The 27760-nt window shown below is 62.9% G+C and overlaps 1 protein-coding gene across 1 annotated transcript in view; it reads left to right on the plus strand.

The window, feature by feature from the left end:
* The window catches only part of CACNA1A (calcium voltage-gated channel subunit alpha1 A), a 252419-nt gene that overhangs the window by 215045 nt on the left and 9614 nt on the right, over positions 1 to 27760 (plus strand). Inside the window, exons 42-50 of the mRNA XM_089774768.1 lie at positions 4795 to 4900; positions 6533 to 6640; positions 7272 to 7372; positions 7646 to 7755; positions 7949 to 8087; positions 9553 to 9666; positions 17438 to 17473; positions 21476 to 21671; positions 22996 to 23243. Of these exons, the coding sequence (XP_089630894.1) occupies positions 4795 to 4900; positions 6533 to 6640; positions 7272 to 7372; positions 7646 to 7755; positions 7949 to 8087; positions 9553 to 9666; positions 17438 to 17473; positions 21476 to 21671; positions 22996 to 23243 (1158 nt within the window). The remainder of the gene's footprint in view (positions 1 to 4794; positions 4901 to 6532; positions 6641 to 7271; positions 7373 to 7645; positions 7756 to 7948; positions 8088 to 9552; positions 9667 to 17437; positions 17474 to 21475; positions 21672 to 22995; positions 23244 to 27760) is intronic.

A 27760-nucleotide genomic window follows, 5' to 3' on the forward strand; every position in this document is an offset into this window, starting at 1 on the left:
CACGAGGCCTCCTCTGGCAGGGGGCTCGGCACTGTCGAAAACCCTGGCTCTCTGTCCTGGGAGCGGGTCCCCATCCGAAACCAGCCCCCAGGGAGCTCTCTTGTGCTGCTTGCAACCAGATCTGCCCCCAGAGACGAGAGTAACTACTCACCTTTCTCGCTCCCCCGTTTCCTCCCGGCCCGGCCCCTTCTCTGTCAATGCAGTTCTACCCTGTCGCAGCTTCTCCCCTCCTCTCGTCACCCTCCGTCCGTCCCATCTCTGCTGCTCACCTCCCCCCATTCTCTCTCCTGCCTTTCCTGGCAGGGCAGGGCCACAGGGCTCCCTTGTGACTGTCGAGCCACAAACCGCTGCTTCCTGCGCTCCCTGATGCTCTCGCAGGCCCCCTTGCTGCTCCTCCTTCCCCCGTGTCTGCCTCTCCGCCAGCCAGTCACAGAGTACATGCTCCCTACCCCAGGCCACTGCTGCTGCTGTTTGGGAGAGACGAGGGAGAGGGAAGATGGGCCAGGGCTAGTCTCAGAGGCAGAGTTTGCTCCTGCTCCTATCCCGGGCTGCCAGCCAGAGTGGAACCAGGACCCTACTGCGCCTCTCCCAGATGAGCTAACGGGACAGCCAGCCGCAGGCACAGCCGAGCGGCCATGTCCAACGGCGTAAGAGCTAGGGCTCTGTCTACACGGGGAAGGGTTGGCGAGAAAAGTGCTATCAACGTGCAAAATCGCCAAAAGTGAAAACCAGTCACGCCGGTTTTTCTGCCTCCCATTGTCAACGTTTCATGGCCACGCTGCCAGCACTCTGTGGCCAGACAGAGCAAAGCATTGTGGGCAAGCAGCCCCCAGGGAAGTGTGGTGGAAAGGCAGAGCTGATCCCCGCACTTCTTGGGATTCCCTCATAGCTCTGGGAGCGCTCCGTGCTGAGGAACGTCAAAGCAGCACAGCCACCTCTCCAGCCCTCCCCCAGCAGTAGCAGCCTGCTGCTGGGCTCCTAGCTGGCAGAACAGGAACGTTCCAAGGAGTTGTGCTTTGTGTCACTCAGCGGTCAGCTACTTCCCAGAGCTTGGAAAGGGGAGGGGTGCCTGCCTGCAGGGCAGCAGAGATCACAAAACACTGAGCACAGCCATCAGGGCAGGCATGTGTGGTACTGGCAGAGGTCTGTTCTCTTGACACAGCAGGGTCCATGCTGGCTCTTTGTTGACAATAAAGGGAGGAGGAGACAGAAGTCTCTCGCAGGGCTGGAAGGGTTTTGTCACCAAACCCAGGCATTTTTCCCAACAAAAGTTGGGTCATGGCGTGTGCGCTCTCACGAGTCTGTCAACCACACGCAGGTTTTGGCGACAAAAGGTGCCAGTGTAGATGAGTAAGTTGCATCAGGGCATGCGCTATAGGCCGGGGCCATGGATTTGGCAGGGCTGTCTTGGCCACCCTGCCCACTGGAGACGCAGCACTGGTCAAGGCAGCTTAGACCAGTTTCCCAGTTGACATCAGCAGGTTCCTGGACTTGGGCTTTTGTCCCTATAGAAGCAGCGCTAGAGAAATGCCCCAGCCACCTCGCTGCATCAGCAGCACGTTCTAGTGTCGGCCTGAGCCTGGCTCCCCGGGCGGAGGCCTGTCTAGCTGCACTGGGGGCTGGTTCTGGCCGGAGAAGCCAGCACGATTCCTAGCTGGGTTGCTGCTGCGTTGGTACGAAAGTGCCTTGTAGCTCCTCCCGTCAGGGTGGGGGAACCTGCAGTGCTGAGCCAAGGGCCCTGGCTAGTGGAGGGGTGGGGTAGCGTCAGGCCCCCCAAGCGATGTGGCACTACTAGGCCGAGTGCCGTGTAAACCGGGCCTCACTGGGGATTGGGCCTCTGGGGCACCGCTCCCCCCGAGGCGGGGGGTGGAGAGAGTCCAGCGTTGTGGTAGGAGGTGTGGGCGTGCACTCAAGGGCTGCGTGCAATGGTGCAGCCCCGTCCGGTTCCCGCCTCTTCACAGCTGACTGGCAGAGCGAGGCCAGCAAAGGCCTGGCGCCCACGGCCTGAGCCTCTAGAGCTGTGCCCAGTCGCGTTTTCATCCAACACCACGAGGCCTGGGAATTCCCTGGTTATCTTTCCTACAGCTCCAGGAGCTGAGAGAGGGCAGCATGGGGCAAGACCCTTAGACTTCACGCTGGACGTGGGCCGAGCTCAGCTCCCTGCCCAGTGCTTGTTCCTGCACCGCACATCGGAGTGGGGAGGAGGTTTGAACCGTAGCGCTCGGGGGATGGGCACAGGGCCTCCGACGCGCTGCCTTTCCCTCGTGCCCATAGCGTCCGTGGGGCAGGCAGCTCTATGGCAGGGGACTGCACTGCCTTAAGTGGGCTGATTAGAAAAGGAGGAGGGTGATGTGTGCCATGCTAGTGAGGCTAAGGGACTGAGGACGCCTTGTCTCGTTCTGCAGCGCGGAGGAAGGTGAGGTCTAGTGGTTAGCGCAGGGCAGGTGGACTCCCGGGTTCTGTTCTTGGCTTGGGGAGGGATCGTGGTTAGAGCATGGGAGTAGGTGTGAGGACTCCCAGGTTCCAGTCCCAGCTCTGCCATTTGTTCCACAGGCAAGTTGTGCCCCCTCTCTGTGCCTCAGTTTCCCCATTGTACAGAGCTCTTCAAACAGCAGCTGCAATAGGTTTGCACCATGTCCTTACTCCTCAGTCTGCCCATCTGTTCTCGCTCCTCTCGCTCTGTCCAGACCCCACTGGGCTCTCCGCTCAGTCCACTGGAGTCTCTCATACCCATCGAGTCTTTGCCACGCCTCCCCCCATTCTCCACTTTCTCCCTCGGCTCATTCCTCCATGCCAGCTGCTGTCCAGAAAACCGCTGCATTGGTGGCCCCTGCAGAGCGAGTGCGCCTGGCTGCATTCCCGCCACCCTCGCTCTGAGGCCCTCCTCAGCGCACGGAGCTGGGAACCAGGCGGCTCCATTGGAAAACCCAGCCCGGTCCCTTCGACCTCAAGAGAACCGTTATGGGCCAGTCCTGCCGGGGCTGGGGTCTGCTCTGATGGGAGCACCGTGTTGCCCGCAGACTCATTCAATGAAGTTACTGCATACCACGGTCTGGACTGTCCACGTCTCCCTGGCTGCAGAATCGTGTATGCGCCAGGGCATTCTGGGACAGCCCGGCCACCTGTCCTAACATGACCAGTCTCAGAGGGGTGGCTGGGTTACTCTGTTTGAGCAAAAACAACGGGGAATCCGGTGTCACCAGACTAACAGATTGATCTGGGCATCAGCATCCGAGGGCAAGAACCCACGTGGTCCAGCTGCACTGACCTGGCCGGAATGTGGCTGTCTGGATAATCACATGGGGTCCTGGTTTCTGCTGTACTGGGGGGTCCGGTTGGGACCCAGCACAAGGAATATTTGAATCTTGGCAATCGTCCCGGGACTCGAACCCCAGAGCCGCCACTGGGCCCATGTAACACTGTTGCCTGGACTGTGGGGTGCCCGATTGCTGGCAGGTTGGAAACGGCACGAGTGCAAGTGTTGTGAGCCGGGAGGACGGATGTGGAGCCAGGCCTCCCTCACTAGTGAACCCCTGAAACAGCTTCCCCCCTCTGGCCTCATGCCAGTCTCTGCAGAGCCCCGTTTTCTGGACACCACGCTCCAGGGCATCTTCATGCTGATTTTCTCTCCATCCTGCTTGTCTGTCTTACCACCCCACCCCACCCCACCCCGTCTTTTTCCCTTCTTGTTTTGCTGTCCCTCCCCCACCTTCGTCAGTTACTTCCCAGTAGAGACCAGAAGAGACCCCCGACCCTGTCACCACATGGTCCACAGCCTGATCTTAGCTAATGCACTAACTGGTTGGCCCCTGTCCAAGCCAACCCTGAGCATCTTGTTGCCCGACAGCCTGAGCGCTGAGGAATGCCGAGTTTCTGTTGATCTGTTTCATCCCTTCCCTTTGCACCGGGAGGACGCCGCCTGCGGGCCGCTCCCGCCAGAGCAGTCTAGACCGGAGCTGTGACTGAGTCTCCATGTGTTCTCTGGGCATGCTTTCTGCTGCATGCTGCATGCCCGCTGCATGAGCCCTGTGCTGGATGGGACCGCCTGCACCCCGGGCAGTGAGCACCCCCGTTTTCCTTTGCGGACGCCGCTGCCTTGCAACATGGCCTTTGTGTTTCTTTCTTGTCTGTCGATTTCTTTCTCTCAATTTTATGTTTCTCCAAAAAGTCAGCAAGCCCTTTGGAAAGAACTCTGGGGGTGGAGGGGGGCAGTCCAACCAGGAGAGGTGGGGCCTTGGGGTCGGAGCAGGGCTGCTGGCTTCTCAGCCCAGCTGTTGGAAGGGAGAGGGGGCTAGTGGTTAGAGACCAGCGCTAGCAGTCAGGGCTCCTGGGTTCTATTCCTGGCTTTGCTAGGGAGTGTGGTCTAGTGGGCAGAGCTGGGAGTCAGGTTTCCTCGGGTTCTCATCTTGGCTCTGGGATGAGACTGGAACAGCGGTTAAAGCAGCCTGTAGAGCCAGGCCTACCGGGGCCTGTTCCCAGTTCTGCCACTCAGCAGGCATCAGTGACATCTGTTTGCCCGTCTCTAAAAGGGGGCAGTTCTGGGTCCATTCCCAAAAGCCAGCAGCATGTGGTGAGAGCGGGGCAGGCAGAGGCCACGGCAGGCAGATGTGAAGCCGGTGCCTGTTCATTGGCACTGGGCGCCCAGGGGCGGGTGTTGGTCAGCAGGAGTTGGGGATCCCTGAGCACTGAACCCGGCGACACCTCAGAGTTCTCCCCAGGGCTCCACTGGTTTGACACTCGCACCGGCCCAGGGCGGGGGGGCTGCCAGGGTGACACACGTCTGCCTCTCCACAGAGGCTGCTCCGCATGGACCTGCCTGTGGCTGACGACAACACCGTGCACTTCAACTCCACCCTCATGGCGCTGATCAGGACGGCGCTGGACATCAAGATCGCCAAAGGCGAGTGGCTGGCTCTGGCGCCTGGGGAGTTGACTCCTGTGGGCAGGGTGGGGTCTGACCAGCAGGGGGCTGCTCTGGGCCCCACCTTACAGAGGAAATCCACAACTTCTCCAGCCTGGCTCTGTCCCAGCAGGGGGCGCTGCAGGGGAGGCAGGAGCTCTGGCTGGGGGAGTTCCCAGCATCTTGCAGCAGGGGGCGCTGCAGGGCAGGAGCTCTGGCTGGGGGCAGGGAGTTCCCAGCATCTCGCAGCAGGGGGCGCTGCAGGAGGGGGCAGGAGCTCTGGCTGGAGGCAGGGAGTTCCCAGCATCTCACAGCAGAGGGCGCTGCAGGAGGGGGCAGGGGCTCTGGCTGGGGGCAGGGAGTTCCCAGCATCTCGCAGCAGGGGGCGCTGCAGGGCAGGGGCTCTGGCTGGGGGCAGGGAGTTCCCAGCATCTCCCAGCAGGGGGCGCTGCAGGAGGGGGCAGGAGCTCTGTCTGGGGCAGGGAGTTCCCAGCATCTCACAGCAGAGGGCGCTGCAGGGCAGGAGCTCTGTCTGGGGCAGGGAGTTCCCAGCATCTCACAGCAGGGGGCGCTGCAGGGCAGGGGCTCTGGCTGGGGCAGGGAGTTCCCAGCATCTCCCAGCAGGGGGCGCTGCAGGAGGGGGCAGGAGCTCTGTCTGGGGCAGGGAGTTCCCAGCATCTCACAGCAGGGGGCGCTCAAGGGCAGGGGCTCTGGCTGAGGCAGGGAGTTCCCAGCAACTCGCAGCAGGGGGCGCTGCAGGGCAGGGGCTCTGGCTGGGGCAGGGAGTTCCCAGCATCTCACAGCAGAGGGCGCTGCAGGGCAGGAGCTCTGTCTGGGGCAGGGAGTTCCCAGCATCTCACAGCAGGGGGCGCTGCAGGGCAGGGGCTCTGGCTGGGGCAGGGAGTTCCCAGCATCTCCCAGCAGGGGGCGCTGCAGGAGGGGGCAGGAGCTCTGTCTGGGGCAGGGAGTTCCCAGCATCTCACAGCAGAGGGCGCTGCAGGGCAGGAGCTCTGTCTGGGGCAGGGAGTTCCCAGCATCTCACAGCAGGGGGCGCTGCAGGGCAGGGGCTCTGGCTGGGGCAGGGAGTTCCCAGCATCTCCCAGCAGGGGGCGCTGCAGGAGGGGGCAGGAGCTCTGTCTGGGGCAGGGAGTTCCCAGCATCTCACAGCAGGGGGCGCTCAAGGGCAGGGGCTCTGGCTGGGGCAGGGAGTTCCCAGCAACTCGCAGCAGGGGGCGCTGCAGGGCAGGGGCTCTGGCTGGGGCAGGGAGTTCCCAGCATCTCGCAGCAGGGGGCGCTGCAGGGCAGGGGCTCTGGCTGGGGCAGGGAGTTCCCAGCATCTCGCAGCAGGGGGCGCTGCAGGGCAGGGGCTCTGGCTGGGGCAGGGAGTTCCCAGCATCTCGCAGCAGGGGGCGCTGCAGGGCAGGGGCTCTGGCTGGGGCAGGGAGTTCCCAGCATCTCGCAGCAGGGGGCGCTGCAGGGCAGGGGCTCTGGCTGGGGCAGGGAGTTCCCAGCATCTCGCAGCAGGGGGCGCTACAGGGCAGGGGCTCTGGCTGGGGGGCTGCTGGCGACTGCCTGGGGGTCAGTTGGGTCCGGTGCCCAGCTGCTGACCTGGCCCCGGCTGGTGCCTTACAGGAGGAGCAGACAAGCAGCAGATGGACGCGGAGCTGCGGAAGGAGATGATGGCCATCTGGCCCAACCTCTCCCACAAGAACCTGGATCTGCTCGTCACCCCTCACAAATGTGAGAGCCCAGCAGCCTGGGTGGGAGCCTGCCTGGGATGGGCCCGGCCCTGGGTCCCGGGCCCCGACAGCATCCCCCACACCCCATTGGCCTGGCCCTGGGCCCCGACACCATCCCCCACACCCCATTGGCCCGGCCCTGGGCCCCGACACCATCCCCCACACCCCATTGGCCTGGTCACTGGGCACCGCTGCTGCTGGCGCTGGCTCATTCTGTGCTTTGGGGGGCTGGGCATTGGGACTCCTGTGCTCTACCCTGGGGTGTGGGGGGGGGGAGGGGCCTAGTGGTTAGAGCCTCAGGACTTTCCAGGAGCCTTCTGGCAAGGGGAGCCCTGGGGACGCCCAGCCTCTCAGCACAGAAGTCCGTCTGTCCATCCATCCGCCCTGCGGGATCTGCCAGCCCCTTGGCTCCGTGGCACCTCTGCTCCTTGCGGTGCCCAGGGCCAAGATCTGAGCGGGCCCAGAGTCCAAGCCCCCTCCCCCCACCATCAGAGGGGCGCTCGGCTTTGGGGACCGGAGCCTGAGATGGCTGAACTCCTGGGTGGAGCCGGGCTGCCGCGGCTCTCTGGAGGCGACCCAGCCAGACCGGGGCGGGGGGCTGCTGCTAACACCCTGCCCTCTGCCTCCCCCAGCGACGGATCTGACGGTGGGGAAGATCTATGCTGCCATGATGATCATGGAGTACTACCGGCAGAGCAAGGCCAAGAAGCTCCAGGCCATGAGAGAGGAGCAGGTACGTCCCTGGGTTTGATTCCTGGCTCTGGCACTGACTCACTTGGGCAAGCCCCCTTCTGTGCCTCAGTTTCCCCTCCCCAGGGCAGCTCAGGCAGACTCATCTCCTGGAAGCAGGTTGGGTAGAGCAGCCTGAGTCCCCCCAGCTGTGGGTCTGAGCCCAGCTTCCCAGTCAGCGAGAAAGAAGGGGCCATGCCCGGCTTGGCTTGGGGGCCTCCTTCCAGCTCCGTTTCCTTCCCGTGAGCAGATCTGATCCCTCCTGTGTCCCCTGCAGAATCGAACGCCGCTCATGTTCCAGCGGATGGAGCCGCCGTCCCCCACCCAAGAGGGGGTCCTGGGACAGAACGCTCTCCCGTCCTCCCAGCTGGACCAAGGGGGTGGCCTGTAAGTGCTTGTCCTGCCCCGCTCCCCGCAGCACCCTGCTGGGAGAGGCAGGGGCTGGGGTCCCCGTCCTCCCGGTGAGAGCCCAGGCCTGGAACAGCTTTCAGCCGCCAGGGAAGGCGGGGTGCTAATGGCAGAGGTGCTGCCTGCTCTGCTCCGTGCGGAGGCGGGGCCTGACGTCCTGTCTGCCCCGCAGGAGTGCGCCGGAGGGGGGCATGAAGGAGAGCCAGTCCTGGGTCACCCAGCGGGCGCAGGAGATGTTCCAGAAGACGGGCACCTGGAGCCCAGAGCGAGGCCGCCCCGACGACATGCCCAACAGCCGTCCCAATTCCCAGGTGAGGGAGTGATCAGTCTCCATGCGCACATTGTCTGTCTGTCCCTGTACACGTGCATCCATCCGTCCGTCTGTCTCGGTCCTCATACACGTCCATCCGTCTGTCTGTCTGTCTCTGTCCATATACACTTCCATCCGTCTGTCTGTCCCCATACACGTCTGTCTCTGTCCCCATACACGTCCATCTGTCCATCTGTCTCTGTCCCCGTACACGTCCGTCCGTCCGTCTGTCTGTCTGTCCCCATACACGTCTGTCTGTCCCCATACACATCTGTCCATCCATCTGTCTCTGTCCCCATACACGTCCATCCATCTGTCTGTCTGTCCCCATACACGTCCGTCCATCTGTCCATCTGTCTCAGTCCTCATACACGTCCGTCCATCCGTCTGTCTGTCTCTGTCCAGATACACTTCCATCCGTCTGTCTGTCCCCATACACATCTGTCCATCCGTCTGTCTCTGTCCCCATACACGTCCATCTGTCTCTGTCCCCATACACGTCCGTCCATCCATCCGTCTGTCTCTGTCCCCATACACGTCCGTCCGTCCATCTCTGTCTGTTCCCATATACGTCCATCCATCCGTCTCTGTCTATCCCATACACATTTATCTGTCCCCGTTCACATCCATCTATCTGTCTGTCTGTCTGTCCATCCCCATGCACATTCATATGTCCATTTGACTGTCCCCATCCACGTCCATCCCCATCCGTCCGTCTGTCTGTATATCTCCATAGACACCTGTCTGTCTCTGTCTATGTGTCTCTGTCTATACGCACCCCTTTGTCTCTCTGTGTCTGTCTATCTAGCCCCGTCCCCCCATCTCCGGACACACCCGTCTCTGTCTCTCCCTGTGCCTGTCCCCTCCACTCCCACTGTTCTGTTCAGCCGCAGGGGCGGGTCTGAGCTAAGGATGTAACTAGCCGTTAATCGACTAGGCGAGTAGTCCATGGAATTTCCTGCTGGGCTCCTGCACATTTCAAAGGCGGATGCGGAAGGCCAGAGGGAAGTCCTGCTGACCCGCTGCCAATTGGAAATGGGGATCAGCTGGGGACCCTGGGCTCCGAGAGGCGCTGCCACACTGAAGGACCCTCTCCCCTCCTTTGCCGCCTCTATCTGTGGGGGGTCGACTGGTCCTTAACATCCTTAGTCTGAGCCCGGGGGCTGGGTTACCCGGGGAGGGTCACTGGGAGCTGGCTGGTCCCCCAGCTGAGCGGCTCTCCGGGCCTAATGAGAGAGACGGATTCCCACCAAGGGGTTTATGTTCCCCAGTCTGAGAGGGGAGGGGGCTGGAGTGGGGGCGGATGGGAGGCGGGACTGCTGGGTTCTGTTCCCGGGGGGCACCTGATTTGTTGTGAAGGACTTTTGACAAGTCCCTGCCCTGCTCCGTGCCTCAGTTTCCCCAGTGGTAAAAGGGGGGTGACGCTTCTTTACCAGCTGGTCCTCTTTCTGCCTTGCCCTCTGCAGGCTGTGGAGATGAGAGAGATGGGGAAGGACGGCTACTCAGACAGTGACCATTACCTCCCCATGGAAGGGCACGGCCGGGCCGCCTCCATGCCGCGACTCCCGGCTGAAAACCAGGTGAGGGGCTTTTTTTTGGAACCAGCGAGGGATTCTGCTGCCAGACGCTCCCCCGCCCCCGCTGGGAGCCCGGCTCATCCGCAGCAAACGGGGAATTTCTCGTTCTCGGGCATCGCTCCCGGACTGATACAAAGTGAGTCAATTCCTTGCGGGGAGACACTTTGGAGGGGGCCGAGTCCCGGAGCGTCAGGCCAGAAGAGCCCGTCACGGAGGGGCCTTGAGCCCAGGCCCGTGTGCTGAGCTGGCCCGTGCCGCAGCCCGTAATCCTGGTGCCGCCGCCGCTCAGAGGAGACACTGAGGCAGAGTGGAGGCTGAGCCGGTTTTAGTTCCAAAACGGACGCACACCAAGTCCGGTTCCCTGGCCCTCGGCAGGCGGATTCCTTGTTCGGGAATCTGCCCCTGCAGCCGGATCGCTCTCTCCCCTTCGCTGCTTCCAGCTTCCCGCCTCTGGCTTTGTCTCCCCTGCCTGGCTCGCCTGGTTCTCGGCCCAAACCCTCCTTCCACCTGCACAGAGGCGCCTCTGGCCTGGGTGCGGCGCCGCTTTCAGTGCAGGCTCGCTGGCTTGGCTGGGGTTGTGAGTTCGAACCCACAGCCCCTTGGCCGACACAACCAGCGGATCCCTCCCCCGCTGCCTGTGCGAAAGCAGCGTGGGGGGACGCTCATCCGGGTCAAGCTGCCCAGCAGGGATGCTCACACCGTGCTGGGAAGGCAGGGCCGCTCCCGGGTTGCAAGCCGGCAGAGAACTCGGCCCACACGGGGCAGCTCTGACCTGCCTTGGGCAGTCCCTGCCTTGCCCGCATCTCAGGGGCTGAATTGCTCCTTCCCTGGCGCCAGAGGGAGGAGCTTGGGGGGGTGGGGCGGGGTCCATTCTTGAAAACTTTTCAACTAAACTAAACCCAAAGCTGCCTGATTTAAATAAAACGCGGCAACCACCTAATTCCCTGCAGGAGAGGATGCAGGCAGCAGCCCAGCAGCAGCGCAGGGGGTCCTGTTTATTGCAACCAGTGTAGCATGTCTGTGGGCGGGGGCGCACGTGCACATTCGGGGCGAGGAGCTCCTGGCCCTCAGAGACACGGACGGGCTTTGGAGCCAGGGGGCTTAACTGGAGGAGCTAAGGGAGGTACCTAGAGGAGGTTTTCCGGGACACCTCCGGTCAGACAGCCCCTCTGCTCTTGAGGTGGGTGAAGGGCTCAGGGAAGGAGAACAGGCAACTGGAGCAGCAGGAAACCGTCCCGTAGTTGGGACCCTCCTTCCAGAGGATGTCGTGGCCTCCTCTCGCACCGAGGCCAGCTCTCCAGGGGAGGGAACTCCAGCCGTTAGGAAAAGGCAGGGGTTAGTAATGGGGGATTTGATCACGAGAAACAGACAGCTGGGTGTGCGATGACCAGGAGAACCGCATGGTGATTTGCCTTCCTGCTGCGAAGGCTGCGGATCTCTCCAGACAACTGGGTAGACGTATGTGCCGTGCTGGGGCGGAGCCGGTGGTCGTGGGCCACGTAGGTACCAATGACAGAGGGAAGGGTAGGAGAGAGGTTCTAGAGGACAAGTCTAGGCTGCTAGGAGACTGAAATCCAGGACCTCTATGGTGGCGTTCTCTGAAATACTCCCAGTTCCACGTGCAGGGCCGGGTAGGAGGCAGAGCTTGAGTCTCAATGCGGGGATGAGACGATGGTGTAGAGAGGAGGGGGTTGGATTTATTAGGAACTGGGGACACTTTTGGGATAGGGGAGTAGGAATAAATGGTCAGTTTTCATTAGTGGGGTCCCCCGGGGCTCCGTCCTGGGACCGATCCTATTTAACATGTTTATAACTGATCTGGAGAAAGGGGTGAACCGTGAGGTGGAAAACTGGCAGATGATACCAAAGTGCTCAAGATAGTTAAGACCAAAGCAGAGTGTGAAGAGCCTCCAAAAGATCTCGCCAAACTACGTGATTGGGCAACAAAACGGCAAATGAAATTTAATGTTGATACATGTAAAGGAATGCACATTGGAAAAAAGAATCCCAGCTCTCCATACAGTATGATGGGGACCAATTTTGCTACAACTACTCGAGAGAGATCTTGGAGTCACTGTGGAGAGTTCTCTGGAAACACCCACTCAATGTGCAGAGGCATCAAAAAAAGCAAATAGAATGTTAGGAGTCACTTAAAAAGGGACAGAGAATAAGATGGAGAATCTCTTATTGCCTCTCTAGAAAACCATGGGACGCCCACCATGTACAGACGTGGTTGCTTCATCTCAAAAAAGATATATTGGCGTTGGAAAAGGTTCAGAAAAGACCAACAAAGACTAACAGATGTATTGGTGCATAAGCTTTCATGGGCAAAGACCCCCTTCGTCAGATGCATGTAGTGGAAATTCCAGAGGCAGGTATAAATATACAGGCTAGAGATAATGAGGTTAATTCAGTCAGGGAGGGTGAGGCCCACTTCTAGCAGCTGATGCAGAGGTGTGAACACCCAGAGAGGAGAAACTGCTTTTGTACTTGGCGAGCCATTCACAGTCTTTGTTTAATCCTAAACTGATGGTGTCAAATTTGCAGATGGATTGTAACTCAGCAGTTTCTCTTTGAAGTCTGGTCTTGAAGTTTTTTTGCTGCAGGATGCTCCCTTTAGATCTGCTACTGTGTGTCCAGGGAGATTGAACTGTTCTCCTACAGGTTTGTGTGTGTTGCCATTCCTGATATCTGATTTGTGTCCATTTATTAACTGATTTATGTCCATTAATCAGATATTCCTAATATCTTATTTGTGTCCATTTAAAAACTGATTAGGTGTTTGGAATGGGACCCATATGAAGAGAGATGAAAAAGACTGGGACTTTTCAGCTTAGAAAAGAGGAGACTAAGGGGATAGGATAGAGATCAGTACAATCATGACTGGTATGGAAAAAGTGAATACGGAAAAGTTATTGACTTGTTCCCATAACATAAGAACTAGGGGTCACCAAATGAAATGAACAGGTAGCAGGTTTAAAACAAACCAAGGAAGTTTTTCTTCACTCAGTGCGTGGTCAACCTGTGGAACTCCTCGCCAGAGGAAGTTGTGAAGACCAGGACTTTAACAGGGTTCAAAACAGAGCCAGATACATTCATGGTGGTTAGGTCCATCAATGGCTATCAGCCAGGCTGGGTAGGAATGGGGTTCCTGGCCTCTGTGGCTGTGTCTAGACTACACGCCTCTGTCGGCAGAGGCATGTAGATTAGACACATAGGCAAAGTCAAATGAAGCCGCGATTTAAATGATTGCGGCTTCATTTACATTTACATGGCTGCCGCGCTGATCAGCTGTTTGTCCGCTCCGTGCGCTAGTCTGGACGCTCCCCTGCCGACATCAAAGCCCTTTGTCGGCAGCCCCGTTATTCCTCGCGGGATGAGGTTTACCGGGGCTGCCGACAAAGGGCTTTGATGTCGACAGGGGAGCGTCCAGACTAGCGCGCTGAGCGGACAAACAGCTGATCAGCGCGGCAGCCATGTAAATGTAAATGAAGCCGCGATCATTTAAATCGCGGCTTCGTTTGCCTTTGCCAAAACAACAAATCTACATGGCTCCGTCGACGGAGCCATGTAGTCTAGACGTACCCTGAGTGTCAGAGGCTGGAAACAGACGACAGGGGAGGGATCACTTGATTCCCTGTTTTGTTCTGTCCCTCTGGAGGCTGCATTGGCCACTGTCGGCAGTCAGGACCAGGGCTGCATTAAGAGGGGGGCTAGCTGGGCAGCTGCCTGGGGCGCCAACCTATGGCCGCGCGGTGCCCCTTAGAGCTGCCGTCAGGCGCCATGCACCCGGGACCGGGGGCCGCACGGTGCCCCTTAGAGCTGCCATCAGGCGCCATGCGCCCAGGACCGGGGGCCGCATGACGCCCCTTAGAGCTGCCGTCAGGCGCCATGCGCCCAGGACCGGGGGCCCCGTGGTGCCCCTTAGAGCTGCCGTCAGGTGCCGTGTGCCCGGGACTGGGGGCCGCGCGGTGCCCCTTAGAGCTGCCGTCAGGTGCCATGCGCCCAGGACCGGGGGCCGCGCAGTGCCCCTTAGAGCTGCCGTCAGGCGCCATGCGCCCGGGACCGGGGGCCCCGTGGTGCCCCTTAGAGCTGCCGTCAGGCGCCATGCGCCCAGGACCGGGGGCCCCGTGGTGCCCCTTAGAGCTGCCAACAGGCGCCGCGTGCCCAATGGCAGCTGTAAGGTGCGCAGCGTGCCGGGGGCGGGCCCGCGCACGCGCCGTGCGCCTAGGGGCAGAGCCGCGCATGCGTCGTGCACCCGCTGCCTGGGGCGCAGGAATGGCTCGAGCCGGCCCTGGTCAGGACATTGGGCGAGATGGGCTTTTGGCCTGACCCAGTCTGGCTGTTCCTTTGTTCTCGTGATGCTCTCCAGCCCGCTTGCCAGGCCTGTGACTGCCTTCCAAGCACAGACTCAGCTGCTGGCGCCTATCAGCGTAGCAGTGACTTCCAGAAAGGCCTCCCGCTTTTGTACTTCCCTTGGGAGCTGCTTTATCTTCCAGCCAAGGGCCGCTCCTCTGCCTCTCGCTGCTCGAGTAAAGGGCCCCTCAGAGCCCTGGATCCTCATCCCAGGCCCAGAAATCAGCCCCCGCAATGTGCTTGTAGCGACGTCCCTTCCGTCTGCCCGGCCAGGAGCTTTGTGCAGCCCTCGCGTTGGTTTAGTGACTCTCCCCTGCCCCTTTCCCAGTTTTCCGGCGTCATTCGCGTCGTGCGGACGGGCCGCACCTGGGCCCAGCGTCCATCTCCCCACGGGCTGAGATGAGGGAAATCGCCTCCCAGCAGCAGCTCAGGAAAAGTGACGTTGCACGTTTGCTTTCGTTCTCTCCAGCTGCCCAGTGCCGAGGGGCGATGGCAAGTCACTCGCTCAGCTGGGGTGCGCCCCGGTGCCCCTTGGGAGACCTCACGGGGAAGTTCAATCTCCGCTGCTTTGCTAAATCCCTCCTGGGACCCCAGCAGGATGCCGCATTCTTTCCTCCTGGCTTTCCGTACGCTCTGGTGCTGCGTCGCTCCGCACTAAGCGGCGGCTGCGGCGCCCCCCAGAGGTGGCTGCATTTCCTCACAGGGCAAAACTGGCCCATCCTTTGGGAAAAGCCAGATTCTGCGCTGCCTCTCAGGGTGCAAGCCCGTGGTAACCCCCGTATCCACGACAACAGCATCTCCAGCCCCACATCTCCTGGTTTCCAGAACTGTGAGATCAAAGCCACGCGCTGGGTTTCCGTGGCCCTGCCCTCCCGGTTACCACGGCGTCCTCGTTTCTCGCTGGGACAGCCACACGGTAGCCCTGCCATGGTGGATTCCTACTCCCCCCCCCCCCCCCAATGTGGAGGAGCCGTAAGAGTCATTGTCTCACTTTGTATCAGTAACCGGAGCTTGCTAACAGCAGGAGGGTTCGAGCCCCCCAGGCGGCCCCCGAGGGCAGACTGTTGGAGGAGGGAGGCGGAGGGAGATGAGGGGGGAGGGAGCCGTTTCTCCCAGGCAAGATGGAAGAGTGAAGGCCAAAAAAAAAAGGAATCTTGTAAAAATGCCAAATTCTTCCTGGCGAGTGGCCGCCGAACGGAGGCGCCCAGGGCCGGAGTCCCGAGCTGCTCTCGGGGACATGGGCTGTTAAGGGCGCTGTGATCTAGCGGACGAAGCACGAGGTTTTTCTGAGCCCCGCGCTCCGGCCTCGCTCCGTGGCGATGGGTCGGAGCAGAAGGCTGGGCGGCGGGACGCCTGGGTTCTCCTCCCCGCTCCGCGGGACCTGGGCAGGGTGCCCCCCCGGCTGTTCCTCGGTTTCCCCATGTCCGGAACAGGGGGATGGGCTGACCTGCCCCGTTGCGGGGCCCACATGATCAGTGGCTTGGAAGCGGCTGGATGGGATTCCCCTCAGTTCCAGCCTGCCCGGCCTGCCCTGGCTCACATGTGACTCGCCCTCTCCCTCCACCGACGCAAACTCAGCCGCAGTCATCCGAGCGCCGCCCATGTGCCACCGCTGGGTCCATCGAGCTTCTCACATGAGCTTCCCATGATGGCATGAAGCATGCGTCAGAGCAACCGACCCCCCCGCCTGGCCCCAGGGTGCCGTGCCCTCGGCCACGCTGGGCTCCTTCCCAGTGGCGTCACCCTGTGCTGCGGAGGGGGGCGAGGCACCGTTCTTAGCACCCCAGCAAGGGGGGCATTCAGCACTGGTCTACCACAGAGGTGGGGGCACGGGGGCGGGAGACGGGCAAGGACACGCAGCAAGGCCGAGACGGAATCTCCCTTCGCCGGTCGCCGGAAGAGTTTGCCTCCCACTTGCCCCTGGAACGGGAGGGGGCCGTGGCCCAGTCCACGCCGGAGCCCTGCCACGGCCGGTGTTTCCGCCCAGCTGGGAGCGATCGAGTCCCAGATCGGGCCTTCCCTTCGGGGATCAGCCGGCAGGGCCTGGGTGGGCTGGGTGGCTGTGGAGTTCCAGGGTGCCCAGTGGCCAGGCTGAGGTGGGGTCGGGCGAGCCAGGAGAAGGGCCCAGACCCCCGGGCGTGGAGCAGGGCCTGGCAGAGGGACTGACTCGCGCTTTCATTTCCTTTCTGCATGAGCTTCTCGGCTGCTTGGTGGCGAGTGGCGGCCGTGGGCCAGGGCGGGAGACCGACCCCTGCTAAAGGCTGCACTGTTCCCCAGGAGGCATCGTGGGTCCCCCCTTTGCCCCCCAGCTGTCCCCAGGGCCCTGTCCCCATGGCTCCCCTGCTAGGAGAGTGGGGGGCGCAGTGCGGGGGGCAGCCGGACCATGCGCAGCCGGGAGATGCTCCTCAGACAGGACCAGGAGGCCTGATTCCCAGCTTGTCCCCCGGCAGACCCTGGTCTGATTCGTGTCCCCTCCGCCTCAGGCCTTCTGGCTAGAGCAGAGGGAGCTGGGAGTCCAGAGTGAGTTCCCAGCTCTGAGAGGGGAGTGAAGTCGAGTGGTTAGCTCACGGGGGGGGAGGGTCCTGGGCAGGTTTCCTGTCTCTGCCACTGACTCATTATGTGACCTTGGGCAAATCCCTTCACCTCTCTGCCGCCTCTGGGACAAGCAGGGGCCACGTCGCTCCCCGCTCTGCCCAGAACGGGGTTGTTAGCAGTGGGGCCTGGACACATCCGCCCCTGGGCAGTGGGGAGATGAACGGGGCCTGGGCGCACGCTCCCGGGGCGTGACACGCAGGGCGGGGGGGGCAAGGGAGTCTCCCAAGGCCAATGCTATGGGGCCACTACTGTGGATCGGGGCCGGGACCGGATGGATTTTATTTTTCCTGCTGCCCCCCCTTTCTCTAATGGCCGGTGTGCCCGCCGAGGGGGCCTCCACCCCTGCAGACGTGGCCGGCCCCATGGCATGGATGCTTTCCTCTGGCACCCCAGGGGCTAGGCCAGGGCTGCGGGGGGAGGGGGGTGTCCCAGAGCGTCCCCATGGAGAGGGGGAGGCTTTGGCGCAGGCCCCTGGGCAGGGGGCTCCTTAGCTGGGACCAGGACACTGCAGCGTTTAGCAGCAGCCCGAGGTGGGCTGGGCCGGGGGGCTGGGGTCTGCTGGGCGGCAGCATGCGCAGGAGCGGGGGCTGGGGGGCTCCTCCTGCTGTGCTACTCTCACCCTCCGCTGCTCGCTCCCTGCATCCCCCCCGCTGGGCTTGGGCGCTGCGGCAAGACGGACGAAGCCCCCGTCTGAAACTGACCAACAGGCCCCCCCCATTCCCTGCCCCCCCCTGTCCTCCCGGCCCTCCCAGCCCCGCCTCTGTATTTATTTTCTTCTCTCTCTTTCCCTTTCTGTGTGCACCGTCTTGTCTGGCTCTGGCAGAGGAGGAAAGTGCGACCGCGAGGGAATAACCTCAGTGTATGTACCGTGGCAGGGGCTCACTCCGCACCCAGGCGCCCCGTGTCTGTCCCCAGCCTGTCTGCCCCCCCCCCCGACCTCCATCCTCCTCCGTCTGACCTGCCGCGCCCATTGCTGGAGGCCCTGCCCGGCGGCTCCTCTCCTCGCAGCCAAGGGTGCTACCGAGGCAGCCCCGGCGCCCCAGGAGGCTGCTGGGGGTCGATTGCGCCTTCTCTACCCGCCTCTGCCCTGGCTTTGGCCCTGTCCCCCCCGAGGGCTCCCTTGCCAGCCTGCCCTACTGGGGACCATCCTCCCCCCCCAGGAAGGGACGGCGAAGGCTCCCTCCCTGCCTTTCTACACCTGCTCTCTGCTGCTGTCCTGCTGGGAGCCGGGCCCTGGGCAGCTTCCTCTCTTTCCTCCTGCCTTAGCCTAGGGCCAGGGGCTCCATGCCAGGGGGATTCTCCCAAACTGCCTTTGGCCTGGTGGGCTCGGGGGAGGGAGCCCAGTGGAACGGCTGGAGGGGCAGGCACCGGAGCCTGGGTCTGCTCCCAGCTCTGGAAGAGAGCGCGGCCTAGTGCTCAGTGCGCGGCTCACCCGGACAGATGCTGGAGACAGCAGAGCTAACGGGGCAGCCGTTGGCCAGCTGTGCGGAGAGGGGGTCCCCAGACGGACACAGCTGGGCCGGGGGGACCCCCTCCTGTTGGGGCTCTTGTCCTGGCCTGCTCTGGCCTTGGAGTATCACGTGGCACAGGGGCTCTCCCGCTTGCCTGTGAGCCCCTGCCATGGGCCAGGGAGGCACTGCCCGTTATGTATTAGGTGTTTTACGGTAGCACCCACAAGCCCCCGGCCTGGAGCAGACCGCCTTTGTGCTGGGGCTGTGGTATTGGGTGTATTACGGTAGTGCCTCCAAGCCCCTAGCCGCGCTGTGTCAGGGGCTGTACAGACAGCAGAAAGCCGGGTCCTGCCCCAAGCTCTAGCAATCCGCTGTGGTGCGAAATGCTTCCCTCTGCTCTGGGCCCTCCCAGCCCGGGGCCGAGGGGCTCCGTGGGGCACGTGCTGGGGGTGCAAGGCAGGTGGGAAATGCTGGGGAGTAAGAGCGTTTGTGGCTCCCTTCGGGGTCCGTGACACACAAAGCGCAGACACTAGTGTTCGGAGGAGAAGGGGCTGGGAGCCGGGGGCCCTGCGAGAAGAGTGGAGTCTAGTGGTTAGAGCGGGGGTGGGAGCCAGGACAGTGGGTTCTCGTCCTGGCTCTGGGAGGGCAGGGGGTTTAGTGATGGGAGGGGGAGGGCTGGGAGTCAGGACTCCTGGGTTCTCTGGGAGAAGGAGGGGCGTTTGCCTAGATCAGGGGAACAAGAACTTGTGACTCCTGGGTGCTACTCACATGCGGTGCCTCAGTTTCCCCGGGATCTCCTCTGGGGAGGTGCTCACGAGGCTTAATTGTGCATGGCAAGAGCCTCCCAGGCTGCTGTGTGCACTTGTGCACCACGCCTCCTGGGGCGGCTCCGTAGCTTCTCTGAAGGGAAACAGGCAGCGGCCGTGCCCAGGGGAGGGGCAGCGGGGACTGGCTGGGAGGAGGCAGTGCTGGGATCCTCCTTCCTGTGCTGTGGCCAGAGGCCCCGCCCCAGTGGGAACAGCTTGCCCTGGGGTTGCTGTACGATGGGACATGGCCTTGGCTCCCTGCTGTAAGGATGTGGCTCGTCCCCATCCTCTCCCTGAGCTGCAGGGGCCTGTCACCTGACCAGCTCCAGTCACTGGGTACAGATGAAAAGGCGTCCTGGAGGCACTCCGCCTGTAGGTGCCACTGGCAACGGTGACTCCTGGGTGTACCTGGAGGCACTCCGCCTGTAGGTGCCACTGGCAACGGTGACTCCTGGGTGTACCTGGAGGCACTCCGCCTGTAGGTGCCACTGGTAACGGTGTCTCCTGGCTGTACCTGGGGGCACTCCGCCTGTAGGTGCCACTGGCAACGGTGACTCCTGGGTGTACCTGGGGGCACTCCGCCTGTAGGTGCCACTGGCAACGGTGACTCCTGGCTGTACCTGGAGGCACTCCGCCTGTAGGTGCCACTGGCAATGGTGACTCCTGGGTGTACCTGGAGGCACTCCGCCTGTAGATCCTGCTGCTGGGTGCCCTGGAGGAGCACCATCTGTGGGGAGGGGCATGGAGGGCTGTGGTCGAGGTCAGTTCACCATCCCCTTGGGGCGATGGAGCCCCCATGCCATACTGGAGACCGCCTAGTCCCCTGGGAGCAGCCCACGAGCCCTCTTTCCCCAGCACACCCTGATGCTGCCCACCTCGGGCCCCTCAGCTGCACGGCCAGGGGACCTCACTGCGGAGCGGCACCAGGTGGCTCCCGCTTGGTGGCAGGTGGCATCTTTGTGGCCTGTTTCCCAGGCTCTCCAGGTGGGGGGGGGTTGTTTGACCCCACAACTCCTGGGGTCCTTTCCCAGCCCCGCCACAGGCTCACTGCTGCATTCGGCTGAGTTGCTGCCATCCCTGGGCCTCAGTTTCCCCCTCCCTGTGCGTGGGGAAGAACAGCCCCACCCGCAGCGCAGGCTGATTTCTTGGCTGGTCATTTGAGATCTTCGTCCTACAGAAAATCCAAACTCGCCCACCCCTACAGAACTGATCAACCCCCCCCCCCACCAGGCCACGGTGCCGGGGGCCCTGCAGACTCCGCTCCCCCGGCCCCCACATAGCCTCATGGGGAGAGGGGTCACGGAGACCATGGGCCCAAAGAAGCATGGCAGGGCCCTAGGTCCCCAGAGGACGGAGCTGAGAGCTGCTAGCTCCTAGGGCCAGGGGCCCCTCTCTGAGCCCCACAGCTAGCACAAGAAGGGGGGACCAGGGCTGGGGGTGGGCCCTTGCTGCATCACTGGGTGGGGTGGGGGCATGCCTGAGCCCAGCCAAGCAGCCCCTAAACCTCCAGAGCCCCGTGGCTGTGGGGTCCCCCCCCGGCCCCTGTGGTCGCCCCGTCGGAGCCCCCCGAAGGAGTCCCCAGAGCAGAGCTTTTGGACCCCCCCAGGCCTGACCCGGGAGGGAGCCTCGGCCAGGCGCTGGCTCACTTGTTCCAGGGGCCTTGCTCCCCAGGCGATGCTGGTCTAGCCTCTGGCTTGTGGGAGACCGTCCTCTGCTCCGTCACAGAGCCCCGGGCGTGGCCATGGAGCTACGTGCACCGGGCCGGGTCCCCAGGGCGCGTCTGTGGCCTGAAGGCACAAGCAGGACCAGGGCTGCGGGGGGGAGGGGTGGGGCACCCCGGTGCCCTGTGCTCTCGGCTGATAACCACAGTGGGGCGCTGGGGCCCTCCCCTGACCCACCAGTGACCTCCGAGGGGAAGCCCAGGCCGCTCCTTTGCTGGCAGCATTGGTAGATCTTTTATCCCCCCTCCCCTCTCCGCTAGGAAACTGCCCAAAGCCCCAGGAGAATTAGCTCCCTTCTGGCAGCGGCTGGATCCGGCTCTAGCCCGGGCACCAATGTGGGCTGGGGCAAGGGGGGGCCTTTGGTGGGGGGCCCAGGCACGCGGTGCTACCGGGGGCCGCCAGGTCTGCACACAGTAGCTCTGCCCCCCCGCGCCGTGTCCAACGGGAGGAGGAAACGGAGCCTGGAGCTGGACGTGCGGGAAGGGGCTGCGACCAGACCGGTGCATCGAGCCGAGAGACGCCCCCGCTGGTGCCCTGCTGAGCCCGGCTGGGGCTGGGACGGGTTGGGGGGGCGGCTGTCACTGCTAAATCGGGGGCCTGGAGTAGGGTCCTGTCCTGCGAGGAGCAGAGGCCTCCCCTGGGCGAAGGAGCAGCCCAACGCCCTGGCTCCAGGGTGGAGAGCTGGGCCTGTAGGCACCTCCGTGCACAGCTCGGGGGCCTCCGTGGTTCCTCAGCTCCCGGGAGGCCGGGGAGGTGCACACTTTGGATAGGCTGAGTCGGCTCTTGTTGTACCTCCAGCCCCGCCCCCTTCCCGCAGGCTGCCCCCCTCACCCCCGCGGCCACCCATAAATCTGTGGGTCTGGGTCTGTCGGTTCCTTTGCAGACGATCACAGACACCAGCCCCATGAAGCGCTCGGCCTCCATGCTGGGCCACTCGCGCGCCAAAGGCATCCGGCTGGACGACTACTCGCTGGAGAGGGTGGTCCCCGAGGAGAACCAGCGGCACCACCCGCGGCGGAGGGAGCGGAGCCACCGGGCCTCGGAGAGGTCGCTCAGCCGCTACACGGACATGGACACAGGTGGGGAGGCGGGGCCTGGGCTAGCCCCGCCCTGCTCTTGCCTCTGCCCCCTGCTGGAGGGAGCCCAGCGAGCCCACACGCGGCCTCTGGGGCCCTCAAGCAGCTGGGGATGTACGCTGTGAAATGGGGGAGGCCTCATTCCCTGCCCCCGAGCCAGCCAGTCCCGGCCCCTGGGCCCCCAGCCCTTCACTTTCACGTCAGCCCAGGCCAGGGCTACGCTATGAATAGTCCCCTGGGGACTTGCTAACGGCCTGGCCTGCTCTATGCCCCTCTCCCCCCCCTCACCTCTCCCGGTGGGAAACCGCACCTGTTTTGTTGGGGTTAGAGTCTGTGATCTCTGTTACACTGGTGCAAATCCAGAGTGAGCACCGTAGGGTCTGATCTCTGTTACACTGGTGCAAATCCAGAGTGAGCACCGTAGGGTCTGATCTCTGTTACACTGGTGCAAATCCAGAGTGAGCACCGTAGGGTCTGATCTCTGTTACACTGGTGCAAATCCAGAGCGAGCACCGTGGGGTCTGATCTCTGTTACACTGGTGCAAATCCAGAGCGAGCACCGTAGGGTCTGATCTCTGTTACACTGGTGCAAATCCAGAGTGAGCACCGTGGGGTCTGATCTCTGTTACACTGGTGCAAATCCAGAGCGAGCACCGTAGGGTCTGATCTCTGTTACACTGGTGCAAATCCAGAGTGAGCACCGTAGGGTCTGATCTATGTTACACTGGTGCAAATCCAGAGTGAGCACCGTGGGGTCTGATCTCTGTTACACTGGTGCAAATCCAGAGTGAGCACCGTGGGGTCTGATCTCTGTTACACTGGTGCAAATCCAGAGTGAGCACCGTGGGGTCTGATCTCTGTTACACTGGTGCAAATCCAGAGTGAGCACCGTGGGGTCTGATCTCTGTTACACTGGTGCAAATCCAGAGTGAGCACCGTGGGGTCTGATCTCTGTTACACTGGTGCAAATCCAGAGCGAGCACCGTGGGGTCTCATCTTGGTTACACTGGTGCAAATCCAGAGCGAGCACCGTGGGGTCTCATCTCGGTTACACTGGTGCAAATCCAAGTCAGTGCTGTTGAAATCAGTTTTTTATGTGGGCTGGTTCTCCTCCCGCTTGCCCCAGGGTCAGCCCACTGCCTTCCTGGGAGTCACTTCTGGTTAACCCCGCAGTGAGCGGAGGCCCAAGCCGGGGTTGCTGAGCGATAGCTCTGAGCAGCGCGGGAGTCCAGGTAGCCCAGGGCCGGGCGTGTTTCCTGCCCGCAGGCGCTCAGATTGATAGCGAACGGTTCCCAGGAGCATCGTAACCTCTGTGCCCCCCCCGCAGGGCTGGGCACGGAGCTGAGCATGACCACACCGTCGGGCGACCTACCTCCCACAGAGCGAGAGCAGGAGCGAGGACGGCCCAAGGACCGGAAGCACCACCACCATCACCACCGCCACCGCCACCACCACCCCTCCTCCGACAAGGAGCGCTACTCGCAGGAGAGACACGAGTACAGCCGGCCCCGCTCCAGAGACAGGCGCTGGTCCAGGTCCCCCAGCGAGGGCCGCGAGCACATGCCCCACAGGCAGGTGGGTCTCGCCTTCCGCTCTCCCCTTCCCCTCCCGGGGGGCAAAGCAGAGCCAGCCTGGAGCCCCTGCCTCGCTGGGTCTTAGTGAGGGGGAGCTGGAGACCCGGGAATCAACCCAGGTGCTGGTCCCAAGCCACCCTCCGGAGTTGGGGGCACCCCCAGCGAGGGCCGGCGCTCTGCGTCCGGGATCCCGGAGGGCCCAGCTCGGTCAGAGAGCCGGAGCCGCTTAGAAAAGGCGCCGACGGGTCCTGGCCTTTGGCTCTGGAAGACCAAGCCTCCGAGGCAGCCACAGACTCAGCTGCAGCCTGCCTCCTGGGCGCCAGCCACTCCAGGGAGACAGCGAGCCCAAGTAGCCACACCCCCAGGGCGAGGGAGCTCCGCCCACACCTCAGATTCACTTGCTCTGCGCAGGCCACCACTTTGTAAGCTCACCCGTGGCAGGGGCCTGTGGCCTCAGTCCGGGAAGCAGGAGCCCCGGGGGCAAGGGGCTGCAGTGCAGGGTGTGGCCACAAGGGCTGCCCTGGACATGAGGAGGTTGTTGAGTTTACTGGAGGAGCGGGGGCCCAGCCCGATGCTGCGTCCCCTGGTCCCCGGGCGGGGGGGTGGGGACCCCAGATATCAGCCCCAGTGTGAGACTGGCTCCATCATCCCCCGCAGCCTCCCCCGCCCACAGCTTAGAGCCAGGGAGGCGCAGCCAGTGGCACAGGCGCCGCTGCGGCCCCCTGCCCTGGGGAGCCCGAGCTGGGATGAAGGGGCAGGAGCCCAGGAAGGACGAGGCCCGGCCAGGGGAGCCGTGCGGGGAGTGAGCCCAAGGGAAGAGGGAAAGCTCCTGGCAGCAGGAGTCCCCGGTTTTCAGTGGGGGGCTCTGGCAGCTGGACTGCAGATGGGGCAGTTCAACCCCAGAGCCCCCCACGCCCCTGCCCCGTGGGCGTGGGAAGCCGGGAGCCCAGGAGGAGGCCGTGCGCCTTTCCCCACGCGGGGACACCAGTGGAACCCCCCGCCAGATCGGCATGGGGCGAGTGAGGAGGGGGAAGGGGCGATCCAGCTCCGCACCCGAGTCTGAATGTTGGGGAGCCGCCCCCCGCCCCGCGTCCACGGCGGTGACGTGCCGCTATCGCCAGCTGCTGCTGGGGGGCGGGGGGGGGCCTGTCGCTCAGACGATGACCCACTCCGTGAACGCTCTTCCAGCCCCTTAGTTTGGTTATTTTCAGCCCCGCCCGCCCTTGAGTCACATGCTCATTTCTGTGTCCGTTGTGTTTGGCTCCGCTGGCGTGGCGAGGGGCAGCCGCAGGTAAGATGGTCAGTGAACAGAGACCCAGCAAGCAACCCGGGGGCACCCCGCCCCCCCCAGTGTCTGTGCCGTGAGCCTTGTGTCCTTACCGCCGGCGGCCAGCAGCACCTCTGGGCTTTGTGACTCTGGAAAGTTTGGAATGAAGCTGCTCCTAAAGCAGGCCCCCATGTACGGCACACGCCCTCGGCGCGCCAGATATATACACGGCACACGGGTACGTCCATGGCACACGCCCTCGGCGCGCCAGATATATACACGGCACACGGGTACGTGCATGGCACACGCCCTCGGCACGCCAGATATATACACGCCACACGGGTACGTCCATGGCACACGCCCTCGGCGCGCCAGATATATACACGGCACACGGGTACGTCCATGGCACACGCCCTCGGCGCGCCAGATATATACACGGCACACGGGTACGTGCATGGCACACGCCCTCGGCACGCCAGATATATACACGGCACACGGGTACGTCCATGGCACACGCCCTCGGCGCGCCAGATATATACACGGCACACGGGTACGTCCATGGCACACGCCCTCGGCGCGCCAGATATATACACGGCACACGGGTACGTCCATGGCACACGCCCTCGGCGCGCCAGATATATACACGGCACACGGGTACGTGCATGGCACACACCCTCGGCGCGCCAGATATATACACGGCACACGGGTACGTCCATGGCACACGCCCTCGGCGCGCCAGATATATACACGGCACACGGGTACGTGCATGGCACGTACCTTCGGCGCGCCAGATATATACACGGCACACGGGTACGTGCATGGCACACGCCCTCGGCACGCCAGATATATACACGGCACACGGGTACGTGCATGGCACACGCCCTCGGCGCGCCAGATATATACACGGCACACGGGTACGTCCATGGCACACGCCCTCGGCGCGCCAGATATATACACGGCACACGGGTACGTCCATGGCACACGCCCTCGGCGCGCCAGATATATACACGGCACACGGGTACGTGCATGGCACACGCCCTCGGCGCGCCAGATATATACACGGCACACGGGTACGTGCATGGCACACGCCCTCGGCGCGCCAGATATATACACGGCACACGGGTACGTCCATGGCACACGCCCTCGGCGCGCCAGATATATACACGGCACACGGGTACGTCCATGGCACACGCCCTCGGCGCGCCAGATATATACACGGCACACGGGTACGTCCATGGCACACGCCCTCGGCGCGCCAGATATATACACGGCACACGGGTACGTCCATGGCACACGCCCTCGGCGCGCCAGATATATACACGGCACACGGGTACGTCCATGGCACACGCCCTCGGCGCGCCAGATATATACACGGCACACGGGTACGTCCATGGCACACGCCCTCGGCGCGCCAGATATATACACGGCACACGGGTACGTGCATGGCACACGCCCTCGGCGCGCCAGATATATACACGGCACACGGGTACGTGCATGGCACACGCCCTCGGCGCGCCAGATATATACACGGCACACGGGTACGTCCATGGCACACGCCCTCGGCGCGCCAGATATATACACGGCACACGGGTACGTCCATGGCACACGCCCTCGGCGCGCCAGATATATACACGGCACACGGGTACGTCCATGGCACACGCCCTCGGCGCGCCAGATATATACACGGCACACGGGTACGTGCATGGCACACGCCCTCGGCGCGCCAGATATATACACGGCACACGGGTACGTCCATGGCACACGCCCTCGGCGCGCCAGATATATACACGGCACACGGGTACGTCCATGGCACACGCCCTCGGCGCGCCAGATATATACACGGCACACGGGTACGTCCATGGCACACGCCCTCGGCGCGCCAGATATATACACGGCACACGGGTACGTCCATGGCACACGCCCTCGGCGCGCCAGATATATACACGGCACACGGGTACGTCCATGGCACACGCCTTCGGCGCGCCAGATATATACACGGCACACGGGTACGTGCATGGCACACGCCCTCGGCGCGCCAGGTATATACACGGCACACGGGTACGTCCATGGCACACGCCCTCGGCGCGCCAGATATATACACGGCACACGGGTACGTCCATGGCACACGCCCTCGGCGCGCCAGATATATACACGGCACACGGGTACGTCCATGGCACACGCCCTCGGCGCGCCAGATATATACACGGCACACGGGTACGTCCATGGCACACGCCCTCGGCGCGCCAGATATATACACGGCACACGGGTACGTCCATGGCACACGCCCTCGGCGCGCCAGATATATACACGGCACACGGGTACGTCCATGGCACACGCCCTCGGCGCGCCAGATATATACACGGCACACGGGTACGTCCATGGCACACGCCCTCGGCGCGCCAGGTATATACACGGCACACGGGTACGTGCATGGCACACGCCCTCGGCGCGCCAGGTATATACACGGCACACGGGTACGTCCATGGCACACGCCCTCGGCGCGCCAGATATATACACGGCACACGGGTACGTCCATGGCACACGCCCTCGGCGCGCCAGATATATACACGGCACACGGGTACGTCCATGGCACACGCCCTCGGCGCGCCAGATATATACACGGCACACGGGTACGTCCATGGCACACGCCCTCGGCGCGCCAGATATATACACGGCACACGGGTACGTCCATGGCACACGCCCTCGGCGCGCCAGATATATACACGGCACACGGGTACGTCCATGGCACACGCCCTCGGCGCGCCAGATATATACACGGCACACGGGTACGTCCATGGCACACGCCTTCGGCGCGCCAGATATATACACGGCACACGGGTACGTCCATGGCACACGCCCTCGGCGCGCCAGATATATACACGGCACACGGGTACGTCCATGGCACACGCCCTCGGCGCGCCAGATATATACACGGCACACGGGTACGTCCATGGCACACGCCCTCGGCGCGCCAGATATATACACGGCACACGGGTACGTCCATGGCACACGCCCTCGGCGCGCCAGATATATACACGGCACACGGGTACGTCCATGGCACACGCCCTCGGCGCGCCAGATATATACACGGCACACGGGTACGTCCATGGCACACGCCCTCGGCGCGCCAGATATATACACGGCACACGGGTACGTGCATGGCACACGCCCTCGGCGCGCCAGGTATATACACGGCACACGGGTACGTCCATGGCACACGCCCTCGGCGCGCCAGATATATACACGGCACA

This window comes from Pelodiscus sinensis, chromosome 31 (genome assembly GCF_052426305.1).
Source record: "Pelodiscus sinensis isolate ZL-2025 chromosome 31, ASM5242630v1, whole genome shotgun sequence".
Taxonomy (NCBI): Eukaryota; Metazoa; Chordata; order Testudines; family Trionychidae; genus Pelodiscus; species Pelodiscus sinensis.